This window comes from Thermobia domestica, chromosome 14 (assembly GCF_964235325.1).
Source record: "Thermobia domestica chromosome 14, izTheDome1.hap1.1, whole genome shotgun sequence".
Lineage (NCBI taxonomy): Eukaryota > Metazoa > Arthropoda > Insecta > Zygentoma > Lepismatidae > Thermobia > Thermobia domestica.
The window spans coordinates 87,129,167-87,154,229 of NC_137467.1; the positions used below are offsets into that span (position 1 = coordinate 87,129,167).

At 33.7% G+C, this 25,063-nt stretch overlaps 1 protein-coding gene across 1 annotated transcript in view; it reads right to left on the minus strand.

Annotated features, from left to right (window-relative positions):
* Gycbeta100B (guanylate cyclase soluble subunit beta-1-like) overlaps window positions 1–25,063 on the minus strand; it is a 207,036-nt gene that overhangs the window by 39,942 nt on the left and 142,031 nt on the right. Inside the window, exons 4-9 of the mRNA XM_081738661.1 lie at window positions 22,038–22,156; window positions 14,210–14,365; window positions 12,747–12,900; window positions 8,845–8,999; window positions 6,214–6,363; window positions 1,190–1,272 (exon numbers count right to left, since the gene is read on the minus strand). Coding sequence (XP_081594787.1) covers window positions 1,190–1,272; window positions 6,214–6,363; window positions 8,845–8,999; window positions 12,747–12,900; window positions 14,210–14,365; window positions 22,038–22,156 — 817 coding nt within the window. The remainder of the gene's footprint in view (window positions 1–1,189; window positions 1,273–6,213; window positions 6,364–8,844; window positions 9,000–12,746; window positions 12,901–14,209; window positions 14,366–22,037; window positions 22,157–25,063) is intronic.

The following is a 25,063-nucleotide window of genomic DNA, read 5'->3' on the forward strand; positions in this document are numbered from 1 at the left end:
AAACTAATGTATTTACTGCTACATTTGTTTTGATAAAATCACGTTTGTGCGATTCAAAAACAGATAAATGCATTACTAATACGTTCAGAAGAAAGTTTGGAAATTAAACTGGGTTCTGGAAGGAATTAAATTTAATTTCGAAGATATCACTGTATTTTTCCGTTTTGTAATCACAATATGTCGATATATTTATTTTTATTCTGTCATATATACACAGAAAATATTCCTCATACCTAATGACTAAAAGTAAAAGCCTTGTCGTTATGTCTCACGAACGGCTATAACGGAATTTATTAATGTTAGTATGGTAATGTGTTATAAAAGCATCAGCAACAATCATTGCTCTTCTTTCAAATATTCCACAATTCTGGATCAACGCAAAAGTCCTGATTTAGATCGAATTAGGAGAAGAAACGAATTTCACAGCAAGACCGTACTCCACTTAGTGTGCTACATATCGCAGACTACAACTAGAGTTGCCAACTTTTTTTAAAAAAATGGGTGGAATTTTGTTACAATCTTAAGCCTCTTATGAATGAGTGAACAATGCTTAGATTTAAAAGATTGTATTACACAGAATACCGAAATAAATATTGCAGAGTATTCAGAGACAGCAGATAATCTCAAGGTATTTTGATGTTTGTACAGTACAAGGTTGCCTATGTAAGAACGAAAATAGTATAAGCTACAAGAATTAGATTTGACATAATTTTATCGAGTTTAATATCTTTTCAGCAGCAAGGTTATATGAGATAGTGGACTTACAGGTACCAAACCACGTGAGCTCACGCCTGAAATCAACGATATCCACTAGGGAATTGTAAAAAAAATTAGGTTTTACTTGCATTTACAGAGTTCGTATCGCCATTTTGCTGCCGTTTTATCTTAATAGGGAGGTTGAATAACTCAAGTTGAGAGATTGGAAAAAAAATAAAAATTTTGTCATAATACGATAGAGCTGGCAATCCTAATCAAAACAGAAAGTGTGATCAAAGCAAATGTAAAGAAAAACGGTGGCTAGCAATTGGGAAATTAATTCCTGATACCAACCAAATCATTAAACAATCGTGGCATTAGATTGCAATGTATGTATAAAGTTTTTCATTAGTTACAAGTATTCTCTTTATTACCTTGTAATACATTTCAAACATATACACTAAAATGTAAATAGGCATAAGGAAAAACTAACCTTGTCAAGTCATCCAGATTCATTACACTTGGATAGCAGAGAAACATCATGTAATCTGATTCAGGAATGTAAAGCATTTGACCCTGTAACACAATCAACACTTAGTTAATTATTAAGATTATACTAGTTATCTATTAATTGATCATTTCAAACAGAATTGAACATAATTTACTATAAAGACAATACGAAGAGAAGTGAACATTTTTATAATAAAATCTGTAGAGATAAGTAATGACACCTGCTCGGATATAAGTTTCACAAGATTCATTAACCAAAATGATTTTGTACGTGAATTTCTGATAATATTACAATATACAATATGATTTAGCAATAATCAATCCATTCTTAATACATACATATGTTACAACTGCAGCTTATTGACGTGGTTATAATTAATTTATATGCATATGTCGGTAGCTACAGGCTATATAGATAGCTGTGTTTTAAACAAAACCTTTGTAAAGAGAATAATACATGAATGTCAAAAAAACAAGAAGAATAGCGCACAACAAATCATGGGATGTATTAAGAATGAGACATATTGGGTACGAACATCAAGAGGTACAATGCACTAAATTAGTATTTTCTGTATCCAAGAAGGACTTTCTGGAGTGTTGTCAACCGCACTGGAGTGTAGTTGGTAACAAGACTATTGCAAAGTGAAAAGAGCAGGATTTCATCAAGCCACGTTCAGATTATCTATTCCATGAGTTCCCTCCTGTTCGGAAAAGTCTTTTGTTCAGTGCTGTGCTCATAATGGCACTCAAATGTTCAATTGGATGTCAGGTACAGTAGGAGGCCACCAAAATCTCGTAATAGTCATATTCTTGAATCACGTATTAACAATTCTCGGTCGGTAACATGAAGCATTATTGTCCTGGAAAGTAACGATTCATATGGCATAAAAGATATGTCTTGCTTGAGGCACAGCTTTGCAACACTTATATGACATCTTGTACACAGAGGCGTCATTTAGGGGGGCAGGGGGGGCAATTGCCCTCCCCAAGAGTTTGAGAAATACATATGCTGTAATCGATTGTATACTAATATACTAGTACAAAACTTGAAACCTTATGTCGAGGGTGTTCTTGCCCCCCTCAAGCGAAGTCTGAAATGACGCCCCTGCTTGTACACTGTCTCATATAGTTCTGCATGTGATCATAAGTTCATTATATAATATAGCGTAGCGAAAAGCACACTTTGCATTTAACATTTTTACATTATGTAAGAAATGAGATTACAATATACCTATAATGTTTATTTATTTGTCCTCCGAAATAGTATAACACATTTCGTCCATAAATTTTACAAATCTATGCTTACTTAAACTGAAACAGCATCAAAAACTGTACTGTTATCCAAAACACATTCAAGAGTATAATGACAATAATTTAATAGTTAGTCGGTCAGTTTGAATACCTAAGAATCTTTAGATACTATTATATTTTTGGATGGCTCACTTACATTCCTGAAATATTATCTGATTTTAGCACAAAATGCACCCTTAGTACCTTAGAAATTCTTTCCTAAGGGAGGCATTGCATTACTAGATACAGATTGACTTTACGGGAGCTGCGTGTAAATCGGTAACCAGCTTAAAAATGCAATCCAACGTGAATACTATCTCAACGATAAAAGCATGGATACTATCTAACTGAATTAGGGCAGAAGAGCAGCAGGTGATCGCATGTTTAGTGTGGGAATGCGTCCGCAGGGAGCTTATGCTTCAGCGACGATCAGCATAAAAGAGGTAGTGGAAAAACACCTCATATTGCATTAAAGTATATGCCTTGCGTGTGGCAACTGTGATCGCTTTGTACACTTGCCTTTACATAGCGCTTCGGTTCATCATATCTTCGTTAATGAGTACTACGTGGAAAATGAGCACTATAGTTAATGAGCACTATAGTAGCCTCTATAGCTAACCAAGTTTATTTATCAGTAGTAAAACTGTCAAAAGATTATTAATGGCCAAGTGCGGTTGGTTAATCAGTCGGATGTTGCCAGTATTATATAAACTTAGCCGCATTCCCTGTCGCCAGGGTAAATAATGAAGATGTGTTCTCCGTACTCAGTGTTGCAAACCAATAACCATGTAAATAAACAGGAATAACCACAAATCATTCAGCAAGTAAATTTCTCTCCTATTAAAATAATAATAATAATAATAATAATAATAATAATAATAATAATAATAATAATAATAATAATAATAATAATAATAATATAACTTTTACGTCCGAGATGTTTCGGGCTATTATCCATTTTTGGTACTGCTCGGAAAATAGAATCGATCCTGGACCGCTCGTTCAACCGATATTGTACTTGGACTAAGTATCTCGTAAGATCGTCTATCTTATCAACAGACGATTAATTTTATTGATGTTTTCTTTGGTTGGTGTATTATATGATGAAACATCCTAAATCACGGAAATTTTCCTCACTGTGGTTATATTAACACCGTTGTGTCTGCTGTAATTTTATTTATGGTTTTACTTGGCAAAATACCCCCACTTTTTACTATCTAACAGACATGCTTGCATACATTTCTCACAATTTTCGAAAGACTCCCGATCGAATGTTCTTTCTTTGTCGATGTTCGCTCATTCTTATGGCTAGAACCTGAAAGATTATTTTCTTGTTCTGGCAAGGCATACTCCCAACTCCATTCTTTAAAACATAAAATTATGGCTGGAACCAGAAAGATTATTTTCTTGTTCTGGCAAGGCATACTCCCAACTCCATTCTTTAAAACATAATATTAAAAGTATGTTAAGTTTCTAATTGGAATACTTGATTATACTGAAGTTACATCTGACCATTATATATTCATGAAAATAAAACTTTCATAATTATGTTAATATTAGTTCAATTAGTTTAACTAATAACTATTCTGGGGCCATTTATTATTATTATTATTATTATTATTATTATTATTATTATTATTATTATTATTATTTGACATGTGACATCGTCTGGTGAGTACGAATGGTCACATCTATCTTTCCTCTGACCAGACCCGGTACTGCTTAACTTCGCTGATCTCACGAGGAGTGATATTCCAGTGTAGCTAGGGCGTTGGTAATAAAATAATAAATGCATATTGAAATAGTGAGGAAATTGACTAGGAAATATAGAGAAGTACTAAACTGACTTCCTGAAGCTATGGTTCATGAGCGGCTGTGAATGACCAATGGCCCAGCACAACAAGCATCAGCTACGCACTGAAAATTTTCGAGATAGGAAGATCTCGGCTTTTAAACTGCGTTGCTATTCCTTTACGCAGTGCTCGAAGTTGAAGATCTAAGGATGTATACCTCGGACACTACTCCTCTTCTATTTAGAGTATTGCCTTTACGTCACTTATGGAGAAAACATAATACAAAGGCTTGCATCGAGAGTAGACAAGTTTTGCTCTATTCGATAACATTTACATACTTCCCGACATAATTAACATCAAAGTAATTTGCGTTTTAAACTGATCAAAGTAGAATAAAATAGCTTTCACATATTGTCACATGACGTGGGCTGATTGCAAAGCCTAGCAACCGAAATGTACGTTCTTCAATCACCCTTAGCCTATATTAGTGTAAAAGCTACGGATGTAAGACGGAACAACCACTGTACAATGTTACTATGATAATCGTAATGGGGTTAGCCATACTAACAAGGGAGGGTCACGAAGTGGCTCCGCTGAGATCCGAACGAGACAATTGCGTTTGAATTTGATATATTATAACTAGACGAATCCCAAACTTATACGTGCCACCGGGTGTAATGTCGTGAGTTGCATCATATTGTGAAATGTAAAAGCTACAAAGCTGGCAGAATAGTTTGAACCGGGTCATTTGTTTCGAAACGGTTGGGTAAATGGAAACCACAGCGAATACGTATCCCATCATTTTCATTGACACACCTGAGTTGGAGCGACAACCCCGGAATCTAATTACAAAGAAGTGTTTATGGTAAAAGCAAGAGGGAAAAAATGGTTATGTTCTGTCGTGTAACAACAATCCTCTTGTGATATCAAGTAACAAGTTTCTTCTGTAGATCATACACATTTATGCCGCCGTAAAGTAGGAGAGCATCCCGCTCTATTTGTATTGTCGAAAGTTCGAACATATGAAATGAGGACTAAATTTCGTGCAGTTTTACTGTACGGATCCATAGTAATCCATAGTATAAGTAGTAGTAGTAGTAGGAACGGGTTAGAAACCCCGAAGGGGTTGGTTGGGATCTGTTCCCAACATAAAATGGGCAAATTAAAGTCCTACCCAAATTTTTCTGCACATTTTACAATCTGTGGATCCGTATAGTAAAACTGTATCTTTAATTTATACTAATTAGATTTATATTATAAGTTGTTCTAAGTAATAAGCAATATAGCCAACAATAGTTTCTCCGGATTTTACTCCATCTCTGATTTCGTTTTTAAAAAATCGAATCTGTGTACCTTAAGAAAACCCATTATACATACTCCTATGTAGTAGGTATGTGGAGTGTATATAACGTCTTGAAGTATACAAACAGATTTTGTAGAAACAAAATACACAGAAACAAGATTGATAAGAAATAGTGAAAAACTTTATATATTGTAGAAAAATATATTAATTTTTAGCTATCCATTGAGATTTTGGCCCTGAAACCTGTTCAGTCATGACCAACTCACATATGAATGAACGAAGAGAAGGCTTATGGATCAGAGAAAGATAACAGGTTGAGGATAATGGAGGATAGAACTAGGTAGGTAGAATGGAATAAAACAAGTCTTGGCAGTGTACGATTACTCATGAATCGATTATTAGTGCATCCGCGAAACCTTCGCAGATACATCCTGTTTCTCTATATCATCATTGTCTGGTATCAACGCTTGGAATTTTATCAACTTCTTTCTTTTAGTGAGATGATATACTGAAACTCCAAAACAGCAAACTGTGGCATTACAGTGGGAAATTACTGATCTCGTTTATACATTGAAATAATCCGTTATCAATTTAGGTAATTCTGCTTTCTGACAATCTCACCTTAAGTCTCAAGCTAGCAAATTCGACAGGAATTGGAATTGGACTTCCTTCAATATCTGTTTCCATTACTCCTTCTTTCGTCTTTAGAACGTAGACTGTATTAATGTGCGACAAAATGTTGTCGAACGTTAACTCCAGATGAGGGCGAACCTGTTAAAGAAAAATATACAGTAAACAGTATTTATCATTCTTAGTACCATACTCACTATCTCTTCAACAAACGAATCACAAGGTGTTTTTTTTTTTTCTTGTTCTTAATTTTAAACTGCTACTGCTGCATACAAGGGAAGTTGAGACGAGACAAAATTTTCCATGGTTCAAGAGGAGACAGAGATATTTCAGTAAAAACATATTCATTTTTTAGAGACGAGACAGAACTCTTCCTACAAAGAGAAACATTCTTTGAGGGGAGACATTACTTTCATTACACGTTTTCGAAACGAGACAGAGGAACTCCTGTTTGGTGTACAATATTACTAATTTCCAAATTCAACAGATATTAATAGAGCTATCTGAAACCAGAATGAACTTACTAAATTTTCGCCGATTTCTGAGTAAGTGTGAAATCATTTGATCTACGAACATTCCTTACTGAATCTTATGCCACCGAGATCTAAATATAGAAATAAATTCAGGGATCATGTGAAGATTATTTCCCAATATGAACAGTTTGTGTCAAATTGGCAATGTTTTCAACATCACTAATTTATCAGAAATCATGAAAATACAGTTAGTAAACTCTGGTTTGAATTTATTTACAAGAAAATATACAGAAATATTAACAAATGAATTACCTGATACTGAAACAATCCAATATTATATTCTGTTTCAACAGTTCAATGAATATCGTACGCGTATCAATAACATATCTGTTTGAGCAATTTCCCTAATTTATTAAACATCTCTCATTAATCTTCTCTTTCTTGATTCACTTATATTGATTTTCTTTTTTATTTCAGTACATTGAGAAAATTAATTAATTATACTTAACACATTGATTCTCACGTTATAAGAATGTTTTTTCCTGAATGCCATGGTGTTTAATTTCAAAAATATATTAAGAACTTTGAGAACGAGACGTTCTTCATACTTCAATGAAAAATAAATAAATAAATAGTTTTATTGTTGTATATTCGTCGGTTATTCAACTGCAGGGTTTTGTCCAGAACGATCCATCAAGATACACAAATGTTAGAGCATAAATAGGTGAATCACCTGCTCACCACGTAGTTCTCATGATAAAGATATATGAAATTTATACAAGGATTATTTTGAAAGTCATGGCAAATATTTGTTTCTATGAAAATGTGAAAGAAACAAGAAATTCTGAAATTAACAAATGGAAGATTAGTTCATATTTAAAGTTTGTATACAGGGATTTGTATGAATACACATATGTCCATCAGAATATAGCACGAGAAAAATGAGTGCAAGAAACCGTTTGTTTCATACGTGGTTTACTTTGAATTAAAACATTATAAGACATTAGAAGTACAATTACAATTACGCGTAAAGTCTATAAGGAATCTAGAGTCCTTTGAAGTGGCCTCTTAAGGAATCCATTAAATGACATGATTATGACACCACAGTACAGTGTGCGCAAAATCTTCTTGCGCAATGAGGGTTGGGAGTACTTGAGCATCCACCATTTTCACCAGACTTGTCCCTTTGCAATTTCGACCTCATAGCGAAGTTGAAACAGTCATTGCGTCTACCACGCTTTCGTACACTTGAAGACATCGCCACAGCAATGAGCCGTGAAATCAGAAGATTCACTCATGATGAGGCGATGGGTATTTTGCTCATTCCATATCGTTGGCAGTGTGTGGTTGATTTTCTGGGAAACTACTTCGAAGGAGTCTAGATACCAGGATAACACTGGCATGTGTTTCTGGAGTTTACGCATGATTGTGAATTTACCTCTAATGGTTTGTCATCTTTTGAGTTATGTTAAAACACGATTGAAATGAAGAATTCATTGTATTTATTTTTACATGCTGCATCCTCACGAGGTTATGAAAATTATACAACTATCTGCATATAAAATTTACATATGTACTAATCTTCCATTTACATATTTCAAAATTTCTTGCTGTATTCTCATTTTTGTAATATATATTTGTCATGCTTCTGCGTTAACCCTCGTATTAGCCTTACGAAGGCCCGGGCTTAAATCTAACGTCAATTAAATTCAACGCATATTGTATTTAATGTACTAAAAACGTAGTAATAGATCAATATCGATAATAAAATTTGACATAAATTAATATCCAAAAAGATGATGGTAAATTTAGCAATAAGCAGTATGCTACAATTGTCCACAAGTTATGGCGCGTTCACTGCACAAGGGACTTTCGGTCATTTCGGACATATTTTATCTTTCAAATCTCTATTTGCAGCTCTTTTTACAGTTTAAAAGATTCATTCAAGATACGGTAAATAACTCTTTCAATGTGAAGGAACTGTTAGCTTTTGCACTTATTTTTTTTACTTAAGTGTACAATACAAATTGTATGCCAGTACTGTCTGCCTGTACAGTCTATAAAATTTTCTTACATGTTGTAATTGCACTTGATTACCTTGTACTGTGAACGACCCATATAGCCTTCCCAACCTTGGTTTCTTACTTACCATGTCAAGTATATCTGTTACTTTGCATTCAGGTTCATTTACTCGGGGCAAAACTCTTGCTGCCGTTGTTCCAGTTTGCACGACATTCAAATCACGATCAAACATTATGTGGAAGGGAAAAACTCGACAGAAGGTAGCTGGACTCACTTTCGGTTCTAAAAGTAAAGGACATATATTTTAATACTTTTTTTTTTTTTAAAAAAAGTAAACTATTAAATTTATACAGAGGCTTAGAAAACAGTGCACAAAGCATGTATCGTAATTATGAATACAAGATAATTGAACAGCACACTTGCGTATTTCGTCTAGTCTATACTTAATGCAGCCAGTACAGAACAACTTGTAATATTTAATACAACTTGGCGGTGTTTTGTTTGACAATTTGAAATTGAAAATATACTTGCACTATTTGTTACATCTGTAACGAATTCATATATATATATATATATATATATATATATATATGATTTTGTTAAATTCGTCTTAAAGAAATATTAGTGTATACAACTTTATCCCACAGATAATATCGTACCTGGAATTCGCATTACTTAACTAATCACTTTAATCAAAATGTTGTACTATCTATCTATAAAAATTTAAAAAGTGGGCTTGTTTGTTATCACATAATAAGGTAAACCGTTTGAAACAAATTTTTGAACATAGTTAGCACTGTCCTGAAGCCAAATTTTATCATGATATTTTTATTAAAATACGTATCCCAAGGGTGGGGAGGGATTTAAAAAACGATGCCACAAATAGTGCATCTCACCAAATCTTTATGTTAGGAAGATAAAACTTGGTATATAAAATCTTCATTGTAAACGAGGTGACCCGTGGCCCGACATTTAGGGAAATTTCGGTTTAGAGGGGACTAATATAGGCAATTTTTTATATTTTTTCTAAACACATAACATGTCTTTGACGTTTTCTATACTATTACGCAGAAATAACTTGAAGATTTAAAATGATTTTTGAAACATCATTAGCACTTGGGTTGTGCCTGGTTTTCATAACGTTACTATGATGAAAATGTAGGAGTATATTCTTCGTGGGGAAGGGATTTTTTTTTTTTTTTTTTTTGCAAAGAATAACGTCTATAATGTCTAAATGCAATTTTAATATAGATATTATTTCAGTGGAGCTGAGGATATTCTTATTTCACTTAGATTGAAACATGCGCCGTTAAGGAATAAGAAGGGAATTCAAGTATACCTTTCAAATATTCAAATTCAACCCTGAAACATTACTTGAGAGATGTTTCAAATTATTGTTAAAGCGATGATGATAGTTTTAGGATATTATGTCTTAGTAATCGTTTTGTGTACTGCTCTCTTTACATTGTCATAATGAAATGCTTTATATAATTTGTTTTACTATAAATTTCATCAAGGAGCGCCAAGTTTTTGAAATCAGTAAGGGCTCTCTAATTCACACTTCCGATCGGAAGATCTAGGAGCTTGAATTATCACTCAGGGTTAGCGGAGGGTTTCGAGGCCCTCGCCCTTGCAATCATGAAAACTAACCCTTGTGAACATGCAATTTTGGTATTTATGAATAAAAAAAGGATATTTTTTGTTCTCCTTTATATTTTCAACACAATGAGAGAAGTATATATTCCTGATTGGCAATATGGTACCGACAATAGCTGAAAATAGCACTAAGAAATAAATGCTTGTCCAATTCAAAATTTAAAACGAAGTCTTAATCTTCTTGTGAAAAAAATACAGTGAAGAGTATTTTGGTATGTTCAATCCTCAGCACCACAAAACTGGAATATTGCATGTTTTCATCCACTGGTAAAATGTCTATCGAAATTTTATATATTTTCTCTCCAATTTAAAAACAAAGAATCGGGTAATACTATAATTTAAGAAATACAGTTTAAAATTCCAAATTCTTCTTCCATTCTTTTTCTTTTCTATTTTATTGTCTTATTTTTATTCTATACTTTTTGTTGAGAGTACCTAGCAATCCTACAAAAATTTTAGTGATGTGATCAAGCACCAGAAATCCTGGAAGTAGTCTCACACGTTACTGCTGAGCACGAACTTCTTACATCTCTTAACATTGTTTTCAGTGTCATCTCTCTTAGTCTAACGAGCATAATCGTGGAACGTAAAATTCAAAGATTTCATTTCATTCTTTTGATCACTAAAGTATAGCTTTTACACATTTCCTGGGTACTACACATTACAATTTACATTCACACATGCAATTTTGCTCGGTATAGATTTATCGATTGGTATATGCTTTTTATTTGGACACTTTCTTCCACTTTATTATCGTAGAATTTGAATATGTGACGCTTCGACTCAATGGTAGCGGATTCACTTCTGTTGCAAAGGATCGTGTGTCCGATTTCAGGCTGTATGAGTTTGTGATTGAAGACAGTGTGTCTGTGGATTTCATTGAGATTCTCTCGTTTCTCTGACATTCTCACTCTGTTAATTAATTTCATATTCAATCACTTTCATTGATTATTCGTCTGTTTCAGCCTACAGGGCACGGCCGAGGAATGCAAAACTGAAAGATCTCAGTTTCCACTTAGAGCTTGAATGGTCTTTTAACAGAACCTGTTTCCTAATCAGAGTAAAACGTACAAAATATTTCAAGTATAAGGAACACTAAATTATTTTGCTGTAAAAAGCTTTCTATAAACATTATTAAGCAATAGTATAAATTGAACAAATTAAATCTTGGTTCTCTAAGATAACGTTTCTAATTAGATAATATCAATCTAGCTATAACAGTGAAATAAATGCAAATCTAACATGCTGGCATCATTTTAGTGGTAATCAAAAATTGATACCAGCAACTGTTTCAAGTGCACTAATAATAGGAACAATAACAGACGTACCAGTAAATTATTATTGAATTCACAGTGGGAAGAATAGTGTACTCATACCTTTGAACGTAAAATTTTATGAGTATTTTAAGTTAGTTGTATCAAAGGTAATCAAAAGTCATAGATGAGAAAGAGACACTATCAAATACTCATATGGAACAAGACTTAACCCTAGAACAAACAGACGGTTTCTGCACTTATAGTACATAAATTTGGTGCTGCTGAACTACAACTATTTCATATTCTATTATTAAATTTAACAGAAAGATATTTACTCGAAGTCTAATATGATATTTGTAGACGACTCTGAATATTACTGAAGCGCAATTACTAGTTATCTTTTTGAAAAATGTAAATACGGAATATTGTATTTAATTTGAACTGAATTTCGGCAGATTGAAGTGTGACGTTATCTTCAACTTCACTTAAATCTTCCAAGCTACCATAGTCACTTGCTTCACCATTATTTCGTATAGCATTTATAAAGTCACTATCAGTTAGGTCCAAAGAACCAATAGCGGCCTAATTTAAGAAAAAGTAACGCAATCAAATATTGCATAACTACAAATAAAAAATGTCACTGAGCAGTAGACAGACGGGGTATCGTGGAATACCAAAATATACATAAGACGTAATGAACGAGGTAAAAAATCAATTATACATGGTAGATTATTAAAAATAAAATACCCCAGCAAACTATTACTGCAGTCTGACTTGTATATGTAGCAATAGCATCCGTCTGTACATTTTAGGGTTAAAGAAAAGGAAATAAGAAAGAAAACATTTACTGACATCAGATATCGTGTAACATTGAGCCACCATGTCTCTTCCCTCCCCCCAGATTAGAAGTAATATATATTCGTAAATAATTGGATATAAACTCTTATGATTCTTTAATGATGATTTCCTTTGTTGAGTACAGACAGCACGAGAATAAAAACTAAGAAAATTATAACATTTTATTTTTTTTAAAAAAAAATGACAATGATGTACATTTAGATTATACATATCTGTTAGAGGAAGGTGATAAGCAGTTAACAGCCAAACGTAAACACACCTAGAGACAAAGTTTCCATTTCATCTAATTCCAAAGGAGACTCCTGAGCACCACCTGACTTCTCTGTTATCAGGAATTGTACATGGTCACATTCTTCTTTCGTTTTCAGGATATCCACTTCCACTTCTGTGTTGTGCAGCTTACTCGCTACAGCCTTTGGAAAATAAATAAATAAAGCAACTAAATAAACTAGTCCAAATATATTATATCATTAAACGTAGTATAGTGCCTTTCATATTTATCCAGGCTATAGACCTGGGAAAGATGAAACAACATATTAACACTCATATAGTTAATAATATAATATTCATTTCGGACTTTTTAAATATTCATTTCGGACGCGCAGTAATAATTATCATCTGTAAGCGTAAGTTTGTTACACATTTACGTAAGTCAGCAAGGTCGCTTAACAAGTAAAAATTCTGAAAAAAAAAATCTCGGCTTTAGAAAGCGAGTCATATATAGTTTAACCCTTTAGGGATGGCTATTAATGTTTCTTCAGAGACGATACAATAAATAAATAAATAAATAAATATATAAACTTAAGTAAAAATAAAAATAAAATAAAATACAAGAATTTAAGGAGTGATTCAGAAAAATGGATCAAAAGATTATGATCTTGGCCAATAATTAGTTTTTGGATCAGGGGTCTCAAAATGTTTGAACAGTCGTTAATCGAATTTTCATATTTTTTTAATTAATAAGCACGTCATACTGAGTTAAGTGATAGTTTGGGTTTGGTTACACTATATGTAGTTCTCCAGATATAAGGCCTACAAGAAAATTTTTGATTGAAATATATTGGACCTTTTGATTTAGAAAAAGCAAATATCCATCGAAACTTATGATTCACTATTTGACAAATTAAATACAAATGAGGCATATGAACCATTCTCATCTTCTTCGTCCAGATGTTGTTTATATACCACAACCGAACGAAAAATGAAAAAAATCAAACAAAGAAAATTCTTGGGAATCAAGCAAGTTGTGAGAGATTTCGTATCAGGTATTTAACAAGATGGACATTTCCTACATTTTAACATCTTAAAGTTGACTAATAGGAGTTTAACCGTGTCTTTCAGCACTAAAGATATATAAGAATCGGCATACTAACTGAAGCAAGATTCAAACCAATATTTGGGGCTGCATGTGAGGTAAGTGTTCTCACTGCAAATCAACTCAAAACTACCCACATAATAAATAAGCATATTAATCACTTAGCCATGAACCCAGGTCCTCCGCGCTGAAGTCACGTACACTAATTAGACCTATGTATCTACATTGAAGTTGGAGAAAACATTATTTCTCGACCCGTTTCATTTAACAGGCAACGCTACAAGAAGGCAAATCTATGCCAAAGGAAATCGTACCGAAATTGAATAATTAAACACAAAGTTATTAAGTGGGGAAATGTAGACACTTTACCTGGCTACTATATCTAAACTGAATTTGTGTAAAGTTACCTTTACTATTCCAATGACAATATATTCAAGCCCTGGTCGGTCTGAGTAGTAATGGAGAATTAATGATCCATCTTCTTGCCTCTCTGTACAACGGAATGACGGAGCTCTCATTCCAGGATATAAGGTACCCAGATGATCATGAAGAGCATCTAAATTCTGCAAAGAAAGAAGAAAAGGAATATGTATATACATAATAATTTATGGACATACTTGACAATAAATTCATAACATTTATTTTTTCCTATTTTCTGATACAGAAGAACGTTATTGTTTAAACCAGCATGCACAAACTTTTATAAAATAAATTACCAGTAAATGATTTGTTTAATTATTTTATCTCTGCTCTCGAATAATGGTTTACTTGTATTTTACAACTTTTATGGAAAACGTATGAATAATCCTCTTGATAACGAATATGCAATATAATTCAGTAATAATTCCTAACTGTTGCACTGTTGAAATGATGCATTAAAAAAGTAAACTAAAACATGTTTAGGTATAGAAACAGTGTCAGCTGTTCAATGAATGCAAATGGATGGCAGCTATCATGAGTCAAAGATGGGTTATATGTTAGATATGAGAACATAATAGTTTAGTTGGAAATGTTGGTTAAATTGTTAACATAGATGGATAGCTAAATTCGAAATGTCCATAAACTAATGTTTAAATTAAGTGAAATATTAGTGAAATATAGTAAATTATTTAATTTATTCCTTAACCATAATTAGACTTAATTTAGATTTCTTTTTACTTGTTACTTTGATGTTTGTTTTAGAGAAGGTCCATTAAGGAAAAAGTAAACAAGCACTTTGCTGCTGTTTTGTTTTCCACATTTTTTTTTCGAAATAGATTTCCCCCACTGAAGACAAACTTTTCACTCTATAAGTGAACGTTTGCTACCCTTAAAACCCTTGCATGGTTCTGAGAATAAATATTTGGATATACTTTTATATATCTATATGCATTTTTGTTATAAATTTAACAAAGTTATACAATTCAAATTGAAGTGAAATCTCAAGTCTTATATCCAACTTACATTCTTTCTGGGATAAAGCACACAGTTGACCAATGAAAGTGAATGAAACAGTTGATAGAATGAAAATGTGGGATTCCGAGAAACCCCACGAAAACGATATTGACCTCCATAAACTCAGTTGATCTGGGATCGATCCAAGGTCTCAAACACTAAAAGTGAGGGCTCTGCCACCGTGCCCTCAAAGTATGAAATATGAAAACTCTGGAATTCTTTTCAGTCCTGCTTCGTTTAGTAATACGTACATTGACGACAATATATATACAGTTTTAATGTACTACTGAAATCGTTAATTTTCAAACTTTGTTATGCCTACGTAGCGGAAGTCTTATAGAACGGATCTGTCCTTCCGACCAACCGTATGTCGACAAGCATCAGGCCAAAAACAGTAGTGTTTTCAACAATCGAATCAGCGTCTCAAAAATAGGTTTTATCTCATTATTTAATCCTATATTCAAGCCAGAAGTGGCTGACGTTAGCCATTGCTGGTTTCGAATTTTATCGGCATAGAAGGAAAACAGTAACGGATAGCGATGAGCCTTTTTTAAAAAAAAAAACAAAACGATTCAGTGTTTTAAGGCAATCTACAATAATTATTAGGAATACTTATCAAGCCTAAAGTGTCTTAAATTTACTATTACTTCGGTTTCAATACTGACTTTTCACAGAGCAAAATCGGTAACAAATACCGAGATCGTTTTCTTGCAATCGCTTTTAGTTCCAAGAATAGATTACATCTTCTTCGTTAACCTTCTATACAAACCGGAAGTGGTTCTAATTAACCCTTTACAGTTTTAACAGTTAGTGCAATAGAAATAAAATGTTATTAAATGGCTAGAAGACGTTTGCTCCGATAGATTCAGAGTGTCAAGAGAATATGAATCAGTAATTTTGAAACGGTAATAACTCAGAAAAATAAAGTTACGTGAAAATCGAACAAAAGGCTGTTTAATTTTTGAAACGTCTGCTAGACACGAAATGATCAACATTTTTTTCATAAAGTAGAGTTTTCTTGTCATTGTACGAAATGGACAACTTCTATAGAGCAATTCGTAGTAACAAAGTGTACTTAATGCAAACTCGCTATTTTCTGACTCATGGCCTTTTCTAAACTATTGATTCATATATAACGTTAAACCGCAGCACTCTATCGAAACCGGAAGAGGTTGAATTTTACTACTATTTGCGTTTTCAAAACTGATTTCTATAAAACAGAAACTGTAAGAGATGTCAAGATTTTTTTTCAATCGAATTATCTTCTCAAGAATAGGTTTCAGTTCTTTCGTTAATCCTTTAATTAAACTGAAAGTGTTATAAATTTACCTATTCCGGTTTACAGTATCACTATAGAACAACAATGGTATCAGATTGCGGTAAGTGACTTCCTTCAATCGATTCAGGGTCTTAAGGAAGCATACCATCACAGCTGACAAAACACTCTATCAAAAATAAAAAATAAAATGGTTGAAATTTACTACTACTTTCAGTTTCAATGCTGATTTCAGTAATTCTAAAACAGTAAAAGATATCGAGATATGATCTTTTAGAATCGGTTAAGCACCGAAGAATAGGTTCTGTCTTCTCGATTAACCCTCATACCTGAAGTGGTTCAAATTAATGGTTTCCGGTTACAACAATTATCGCAATAGAGCAAAAACAGCAAGGGCTAGCGAGTAGGCCCAATGACTTTTTGATGCAGATTCATCGTCCGAGGAACAGGTTCTATTTTTCATCTTGTTTGTCTATTGCAACGTACTACTTCAAGTTGAGTATTTAATTCGCAAAGTTTGGAATTCTGTCGCAGTTCCACACTATGAAACGAAAGTATGAGAGATCCCCCATACTTACTTTTCGCAGGTTAAGAAAAAAATGGTTAATGATATTTGGTACGAAAGAAATTGTGGGAAAAGAAAATCTAAAAAATTGATAAAGGATATTAACAGTTTCATTACAGTACTAAAACGATGAACTACCGACACATACAATAAACTTCAATAAATCTAATTTTAAGACAGAAAGCATGTCAAACATGCAATAGGAGTGTTATATTTTAAGATTCTATACGTATCATGGGAGAGTAACCGCTTTTGATAAATCTATCAGTATTACTATTATTATACAAATCATTCTTTGAAATGATCTCTTGTCTAATTTATGTTTTATGTTCTTTGGTTTGTCATTTATTGCATATTGTTATAATATTTTACAGACGTGTTCAAATTATTAGACTCAACATTACGCGAGTAAATACGTTCGAACTTAGTCCAAATTACTACTTTGTAACTCTCTCCTAATTTCTAGTGGGTGTGGCATATGCTTTTCAATATCAATAAAACAAATGCGTACGTAGCATTCAAATATAATTATTATAAAGTGTGTATATCCAAATTGGAAATAAAAATGAAATGGAACACTTACAAAAAAATTATCTCTCACACAAAGATTAATATTTCTTACGAAATCCCTTACTTCTTTTATTAAGTCTTTTATCCTTTGTGGCATCCTATGTACGATTTTAGCACATTTTGCCTTCAATTCAGCATCGTGATACCACAAATTCTTGATCTCCTTGACAAATTGAAGTTTGGTTCTAATGTGCTTCTTCTCTAGTTTTCTTTCATGAAACTCCAAAGTTTTTAATCGGGTTCATATCAGGACTAGTGCCTGGCCACGGAAAAACACTAATTTCGTTGTCCTCGAAGAATTTTGTTACAGCTTTGGCCCGGTGACATGGGGCTCCATCATGCATAAAGATGAATTCTACGTCATCAAACCAGAGTGCAGTGTGGGAAATCAGTTCTTATTGAAGAACTTGTAGGTATTAGTCTTGCTTCATTGTTCTCTCTACTATATACAGTCTTCCACGCCCGAAAACAAAGATCACACCCCAGGCCATGACTGAAGTAGGATGCTTCACGGTTTATTAAAGACATCCCAACTTGAATTCCTTCCGGATCAATGTCAAACATATTGTGAACATTCATCAGACACAAAGATACATGATTCATCACTGAAACACACTATTCTCCAATTGTCAGCAGTCCAATATTCTAGGCCTCGTGCCCATTCGAGGCGCTTCTTTGCCATGATTGGAGTAGACTCTAATATTTGTTTTCTTTCTTGACTGTGTGCTTTTATTCCCTCAGCACAAAGAATTCTTCGAACACTTTCAGACCAAATGTCTGCACCATACTCAGCCATTTTTATGCTTAAGTCTATTAGAAGTTGCACTTCTGTTTCTCAGAGCCAATCTTTTTAGTTTTCTGATACCTCTTAGCGATAGCTTTGGTTTTCCGCACACTTCCCTACTTTATTTTGGCTCTTGTTCATTTCAACAGAGATTCTACTCTCAGATTTTTATTCTATTCTAACTCTCTAGCAATGTATTGCTATGTATATCTTAGTTCCACCAGAAGTATTTTGTTAACTTCCATTTTACGCGGAGAAAGGTCTTTTGCTTTTCCCATTATGCTGCAATTACAGGACTACACAGAATTAAAGATTGATAGGGTCTACACGAAACACGTCACAATCATTTTAAACTGGCCCGTTCGAACTGTTGAACACTTTGAATGTCGTTAACATCTTACGACAGCAACCACAGCACTTCAGACTGTATGATAGGAACCACGATAGCTATCTACAACTGAAACACCACTTTCAGAATCCCCCCCCTCACTAACACCATCTGCTGTTCAACGGTGATATCACCACTTCAACTGTACAATAAACAAATTAAGAATCCTATATTGGTGGTTTAACCTTAAATTAAATATTCTAGAACTATGAAATTAGGACTCCTACTTCAAATTTGAACATGTCTGTAATATTTGTTTATAATTTGATGTAGCTTTGTGAACGGAAAATTATGGACATCTTGTCTGTTATTTTCTGATTGTAAGAAAATAATAATAATAATAATAATAATAATAATAATAATAATAATAATAATAATAATAATAATAATAATAATAATAATTATTATTATTATTATTATTATTATTATTATTATTATTATTATTATTATTGTCCGTTCACTCTAGGATGGAAAATTGTTTACAAACAACAATTGTAGTGCGAGCGTCAACACCTTGCTTCTCACCCCTACATGGTTAATTCATGGTTGCCAGGCACATGAATCGCCGAACCGAATGTACCTACTTCTGCACAGTCATGGACCAAGTGCTATTACTACATAAATTGCTGCTTTTGAGATGACTGAGATATTAACGTTATGACAAATCGAGTTAGTTATTATGTAATACAATCCTACATATAATGCACACTCAATTTTGTACAAGTGTTCTTGTTCGAAAGCATGCGAAAACCTTGTACGCCTGGCAATATTGGAAGATGGCAGTTTGTGTTGTTAACAATAAACACAGAGAGAGAGAAGACCGTTAGGTTCGCTGGACAGCGTTGTTTTCATGATAAGGCGACAGAAACATCTTGTACTGATTGTAAACAGAGGCTGGGAATTTCGATACGAGTATAGGTGGAAATATTCTCGCCACATTATTGCCTGTTGGTGAAGGTTTGCAATGTTGCAAACTGCCAAGTCTAGAATCTCATACTAATTGAACGTGCTTTGAGAAGGATTAGTATGATGCAGTAATTATAAATACTAACAACCATAGACTTAAACTATTAGGAAATAAAGCATGCTGCTGTAAGAAGAATATAATATACATTGAATTACGTGTTCAAAGTACGAGTAAAGTTAAAGCGAATTTTAACATGTAAATATTTTAAAGCAGTACGCATTTACCCTGTTTGGGTGCCCTTACCAGACACTCTCCAACACAAAAAAGGCATTAAAATAGGTAGATCGAGCATGGGCATGAACCCAGCTCTGGCTGGTATTCCTTACTAAGGTTTTCCTCAGTCCCACGAGGTGAATGCCTAGACGATAGCTTCTGTAAGGCAGGGGCGGATACAGGACGGACTTCTGGTGGGCGGTGGGTTTTAGTACTGCTGCTTAGAGCTACTTTTAAAAGCTCCAAACTCTGGGATGGGTTTTATTTGAATATATAAAATGAGAAAGTTTCCTCTCCGGGGGGCCCCGATCGTCCCCTGGATCCGCCACTGCTGTAAGGCCAGAATTGAGCCAAACACTGAGGACCCAGAATTGGCGGGAATATATTACGCCAGAATGTTGCGAACACTTCCACAAATATTATGGTGGTGGGTTCCGATATCCCTTTTTCGTTTATATGTGTTTAAATTCATTATGAAGTAAATGGAGAAGTGTTCCTTTCATTCTCTTTCTTTCTTTCTTCTTATCTTTCTCATCCTCGCTCTCTTTTCCCCACCTTCTTAAAATATGAATACTATCCTCCTGTAAGATTGTTTCTCTCCACGACCCAAGGTTTAAAGAGACCAACCTGATATAGTTAACTGTTAGCAGAACTGTACCAATAAATTAACATTAAAGGCAGCGCCGTAACTTAGATTTTTTTCTGGGGCGCAAGCATTAATACGTGTATTTGGGCCTCCTAGAAAAAGTTTTTTCTCATTCTAGGGCCCTCCCTCCCTCACGGCAAACAGGTTACTTACGCCCCTGGGCCCCTTCCATACATGACAAATTAATTCAGGGGACAATATTGACAAATCTCAAAACCATACGAATAAATGTTATTTCTAGGGCCCTTAATAGTAGACGTTTTTTACTGAAGTGGGCCAATGATTCACTTTTGTTTTATTTACCTTTTCTGCGCTGCTTTATGTAATGTAGTGAAACTGTTTGATGCTTCATTTATAATTTCATGTTCGTATCATATACGGATTAAGAAACTCTTGCCTCAAAATGGGCCCCTTCGAACGGCGGGGAACCTCCCTGGGGGGCAATTGCCCCTCCCCTGCCCCACACAAGTTACGGGCCCTGATTAGAGAAGAAGTAAACTGTTTCGAAATTTACGCAACTTGCAAATACCAAACCCTAGTAGTGCTAAAGTTCATGAGTTAGTGCCACTGTTACCAATGCAATAATGGGAAAGAAGGGGAAGGACTGCTAAGATTCGCTAGCTAGGTTTTGTGTCAAAACACAGCGCCAAGCTACAGTAAACGGACAATATTATTATTGTTATTATTATTATAGTTGGGAGATAGTGTGAAGGTGCGTACGCTATAATTAGAAATACGGTTACTTCACATAGAAGATCTGAATAAAAGCGATTTAGAACTTTTGGTGACTTGCACCTCCTCCCCTTCAGCCTGTTATGGCTTCCCAAACTTTTGTAGTTGGCTGCGTGCCTGATGGAAAGTATACGATATACCGAGAAGTAAACGGCATAGCCATTTATTCATTGTTGTTCACGATGATATGGCGAGTATATAGTTCATCTCTGATCGAATCTTCTTAAACAATTTGTAAATCTAGGCTTTACAAATGTGAATTTTAAAGTTCGCCCTATAGAATTGTACGTGAAATTACTTACTCAGTGTCATTCATTACAATATGACAAGAACATTAATAGGTCTTTCATCAAAATCCATTAAAACGGTGGAGTTGTACATGGGTATTTAGGATTTAATAATTTGAAAGCTAGCGATCGCTTTATCGAATTTTTTGTAGCGATATATACCGAGCGTAGTGCTGAAGTTATGACAAAGCTATAAACAAATCAAATCAACATATTCACCTTTTACCTGTTGATGTTCTACAAGATGATAAAGAAACTTACATACATATACGTGAATAAACTGACATTGCTTTTAGGTTTGAAACAGTCCGTTATAAAATCAGTGGTTACTAATGATTCAAGAAAATTTGGAACAAATTATTTATTAACTGACCTGAAGAAAATCCCTTGGCGTCGCACCTAAAACTTGCAATATCTTGTCAAATCCGGAATCTTGACAAAATTCGAAAAACATTTTTCCAAATAGCTCAAGAATTGCATTTGCTGGGATATCTGAAAAATAATAAGAATAAAATTCGAGAAAATGTTGACTCATGTAAACTGCCTTCTTGTATAATATCAAATTTATTTACAAATCATGATTTAACACTTTATTTATTTTCATTGATATAATTCCTTCCTTTTGTTCTTTTAGTACCAGTGGTGACACAGGCGGTGACACAGGAGGTGACACAGGGGGTCCGTGTTTCATGATAAGAAATTATGAATTTTGAAGAAGATTACAGATTAGTAAAAGGAAGAAAGAAAAGGAAAAAGTAATGAGAAACGTAAAAATGTTTCCAACTTGAATATAATAATGTATTATATTTGAGTGTGATTAAACTATTTGTGTAAAAAGAAGAAAAGTTTCAGTATATTATGTTAGTTTTGCGGAAGATAAAAATTGTGAAGATTTGGTTATTTTGTGGTAGCTACAAACAAACTTGTGTATTTTCAAAGTATGGTTAGCCTGCATCTAGAGTGCTCATCAATCAAGCTCTGGAAAGTTGTTACTCAATGCGTGAAGTTGGAAGAAAATTACAGGGAAAGCGAACAGTGTTCTCATGTGCTTGTCAAAAACACTTTTTTCCTTAAACAAACAAACAAAAAACAGTGGCGAATAAAGGAAAAAAAAGAATGTTTTATACATGATTCCTTTGTTCTGCTAGACCGGGGTCCCTGAATTTTGATCCTTGTGTTGCTTCTGTCATCTTCTTTACGGGTATTCACGATCATTCACAGAGCAAGTAGTTGTAGGTAGTTGACCAATTAGAGCCGTTAAAGCAAAAACAATAAGAAAAAGAAAAGTAATATCTTACTAGTTATCTTATCCCTTTTTGTGTTCCGTTCATGTTAAGAGTTCTTTTCGTCATACTTTTGAAAATGCATGAAAAGGTTTGTACAGTCACAAATTGCCCAGGTCCAGTTTGAACACATTTACGAACGTTCAAGGTGAGTCAACTGATAACTAGATATCAGAATCCTTTCTCTTAATATTTTGAATTCAGTAGAGTTAAAAACAGTATCTGATGATATATGCTATTTTGTTTTTTCGCGACTAGAAAGTTGGCTGCTGTAGAGTTTGGTTGAAAGCTTCATTTCATTAAAAAAATATTTATTAATAATTCAATTTTGGAAAGGAAAATAGTAATTATGGTTACAAAAGATGGGATTTATTGTGACTCGGAAGACTGCTCAAAATACTGTACCAAAATCCGGACTAATTGGACAGTCAGGTGATTCGGGAAAATCTTCCCCTGAACCTTGTTTTAATTATGTGTAATTGTTGTGGAAATATCGTGTTACAACACCTTTTGATTGGACTCAAAATGATTCAGTTTAGAATCATTACATTATATATCGTTACATACAATGACGAAAATTAATTTCTTGTGATATTGGAATTTATGGGGAAGTATCCTTGGAAATATAAATTTGACTGAATATTAAATGGTCGTTTGAGAACATTTTTCAACATTACTTGTCATGCGGAATATATTTATAGTATATCTAAGTCATATATTTTGGTGTACTTTAAGTTTTTGTACAAAACAATTAAAGTATAAGTACATTAGTTACTATGTATTTTGTATACGATATTCTTCAATTTCTTAAATTATCTTCTATAATTTGCGGCGAAAATACGAGACTTCGTAATTTTTTCAAATAAATTGTAGTTATTGTTTGGAATCAGCTTTTATGCTATTTCAGAAAAGATTATAATTTTTGTTTGATTCATCATTTTTAAATGTCAAATTGGTATTCAGAAGTGTAACTAAAACGAATGGAATTTTGCAAAATCTTTTTCTTTCAGCGGCAGCAATTCGACCTTAAAAGTAAAATCACCCAATTACTTGTAGCCGTTCGTCTCTAATAATACTTTTTATCTTTGCGATTTGAAACAAAATTTGCAGTGACTGGACAAGGAATCGTTATACAAGGTTATATCAGACGATATTTACTGCTTAAAGTTAGTTATATTTGAACTTCCATTCGAGTTCATATCCAAAGCAAGCACACCGCAAAGAATGGAAAATCAAGGCCAAGTATGTTCGTCATTTGTTTCCTCCCCTCCTCCCAAAAAGGATTTTCAAACACAACACAGACTAAGGTAGAAAGAAGTTTTATATTATTTGTTTCCTAAAATGTAAATATTTAGAACATTAGGTCCCTACTGACAATGAGTTCTTCAGTTGATCTTAACTGGAAAGATATGCAAAAATTAAGACATAATGAACTCCAACCTAAAACGCCAGAAAAAAAACAGTGGGAACCAATGTCATGAGCAAATACTAATAAAAATAATGTCTGATCGGCAATAGTTATTCGCATTTGTAGGCACTAAAGGCTTGGAGTTCTTTTTATGTATTGTTACAGTAAAATCGTAACCTAAAATCGTTAATCTAGAATCTGACAAGTCAAATTCCACCCAATACGGCCAAGAAAAACATGTGGTTTGAAGTCAATAATCGCATTCGTAATATTTGAAGGCTAAGAATACTGTATTGCTTTTTCCCATTGTTGCGAATATTATTGAGACGCTCAACAGTATTGTTTATGTATTTAAACCTATGCCTTAGAGTTTTAATATTGCTTCTTGTATTAATATGTTCACTAAATATGTAACGCACTTCTAGTTATTATTGCAAGGCTGAAGAAGAAAATTAAAAGAAAATGTAACGTAAATGACTAGCACCTGTGGACCAAGACATAAATGTTCGTATTTCATTATGAACTGCAATGTTGTGTAGTTTACTATTTGATTTTTAAGAAGACAAGCAAGGAAGTAAAAAAAGAAAGTTTACCTAAGTATCAATAACTACGTATAAGCAGGGGCGGATCCAGGGGGGGGCGATCGGGGCGATCGCCCCCCCCCAGAAGAGGAAAACTTTCTTATTTTATATATATAAATAAAACATA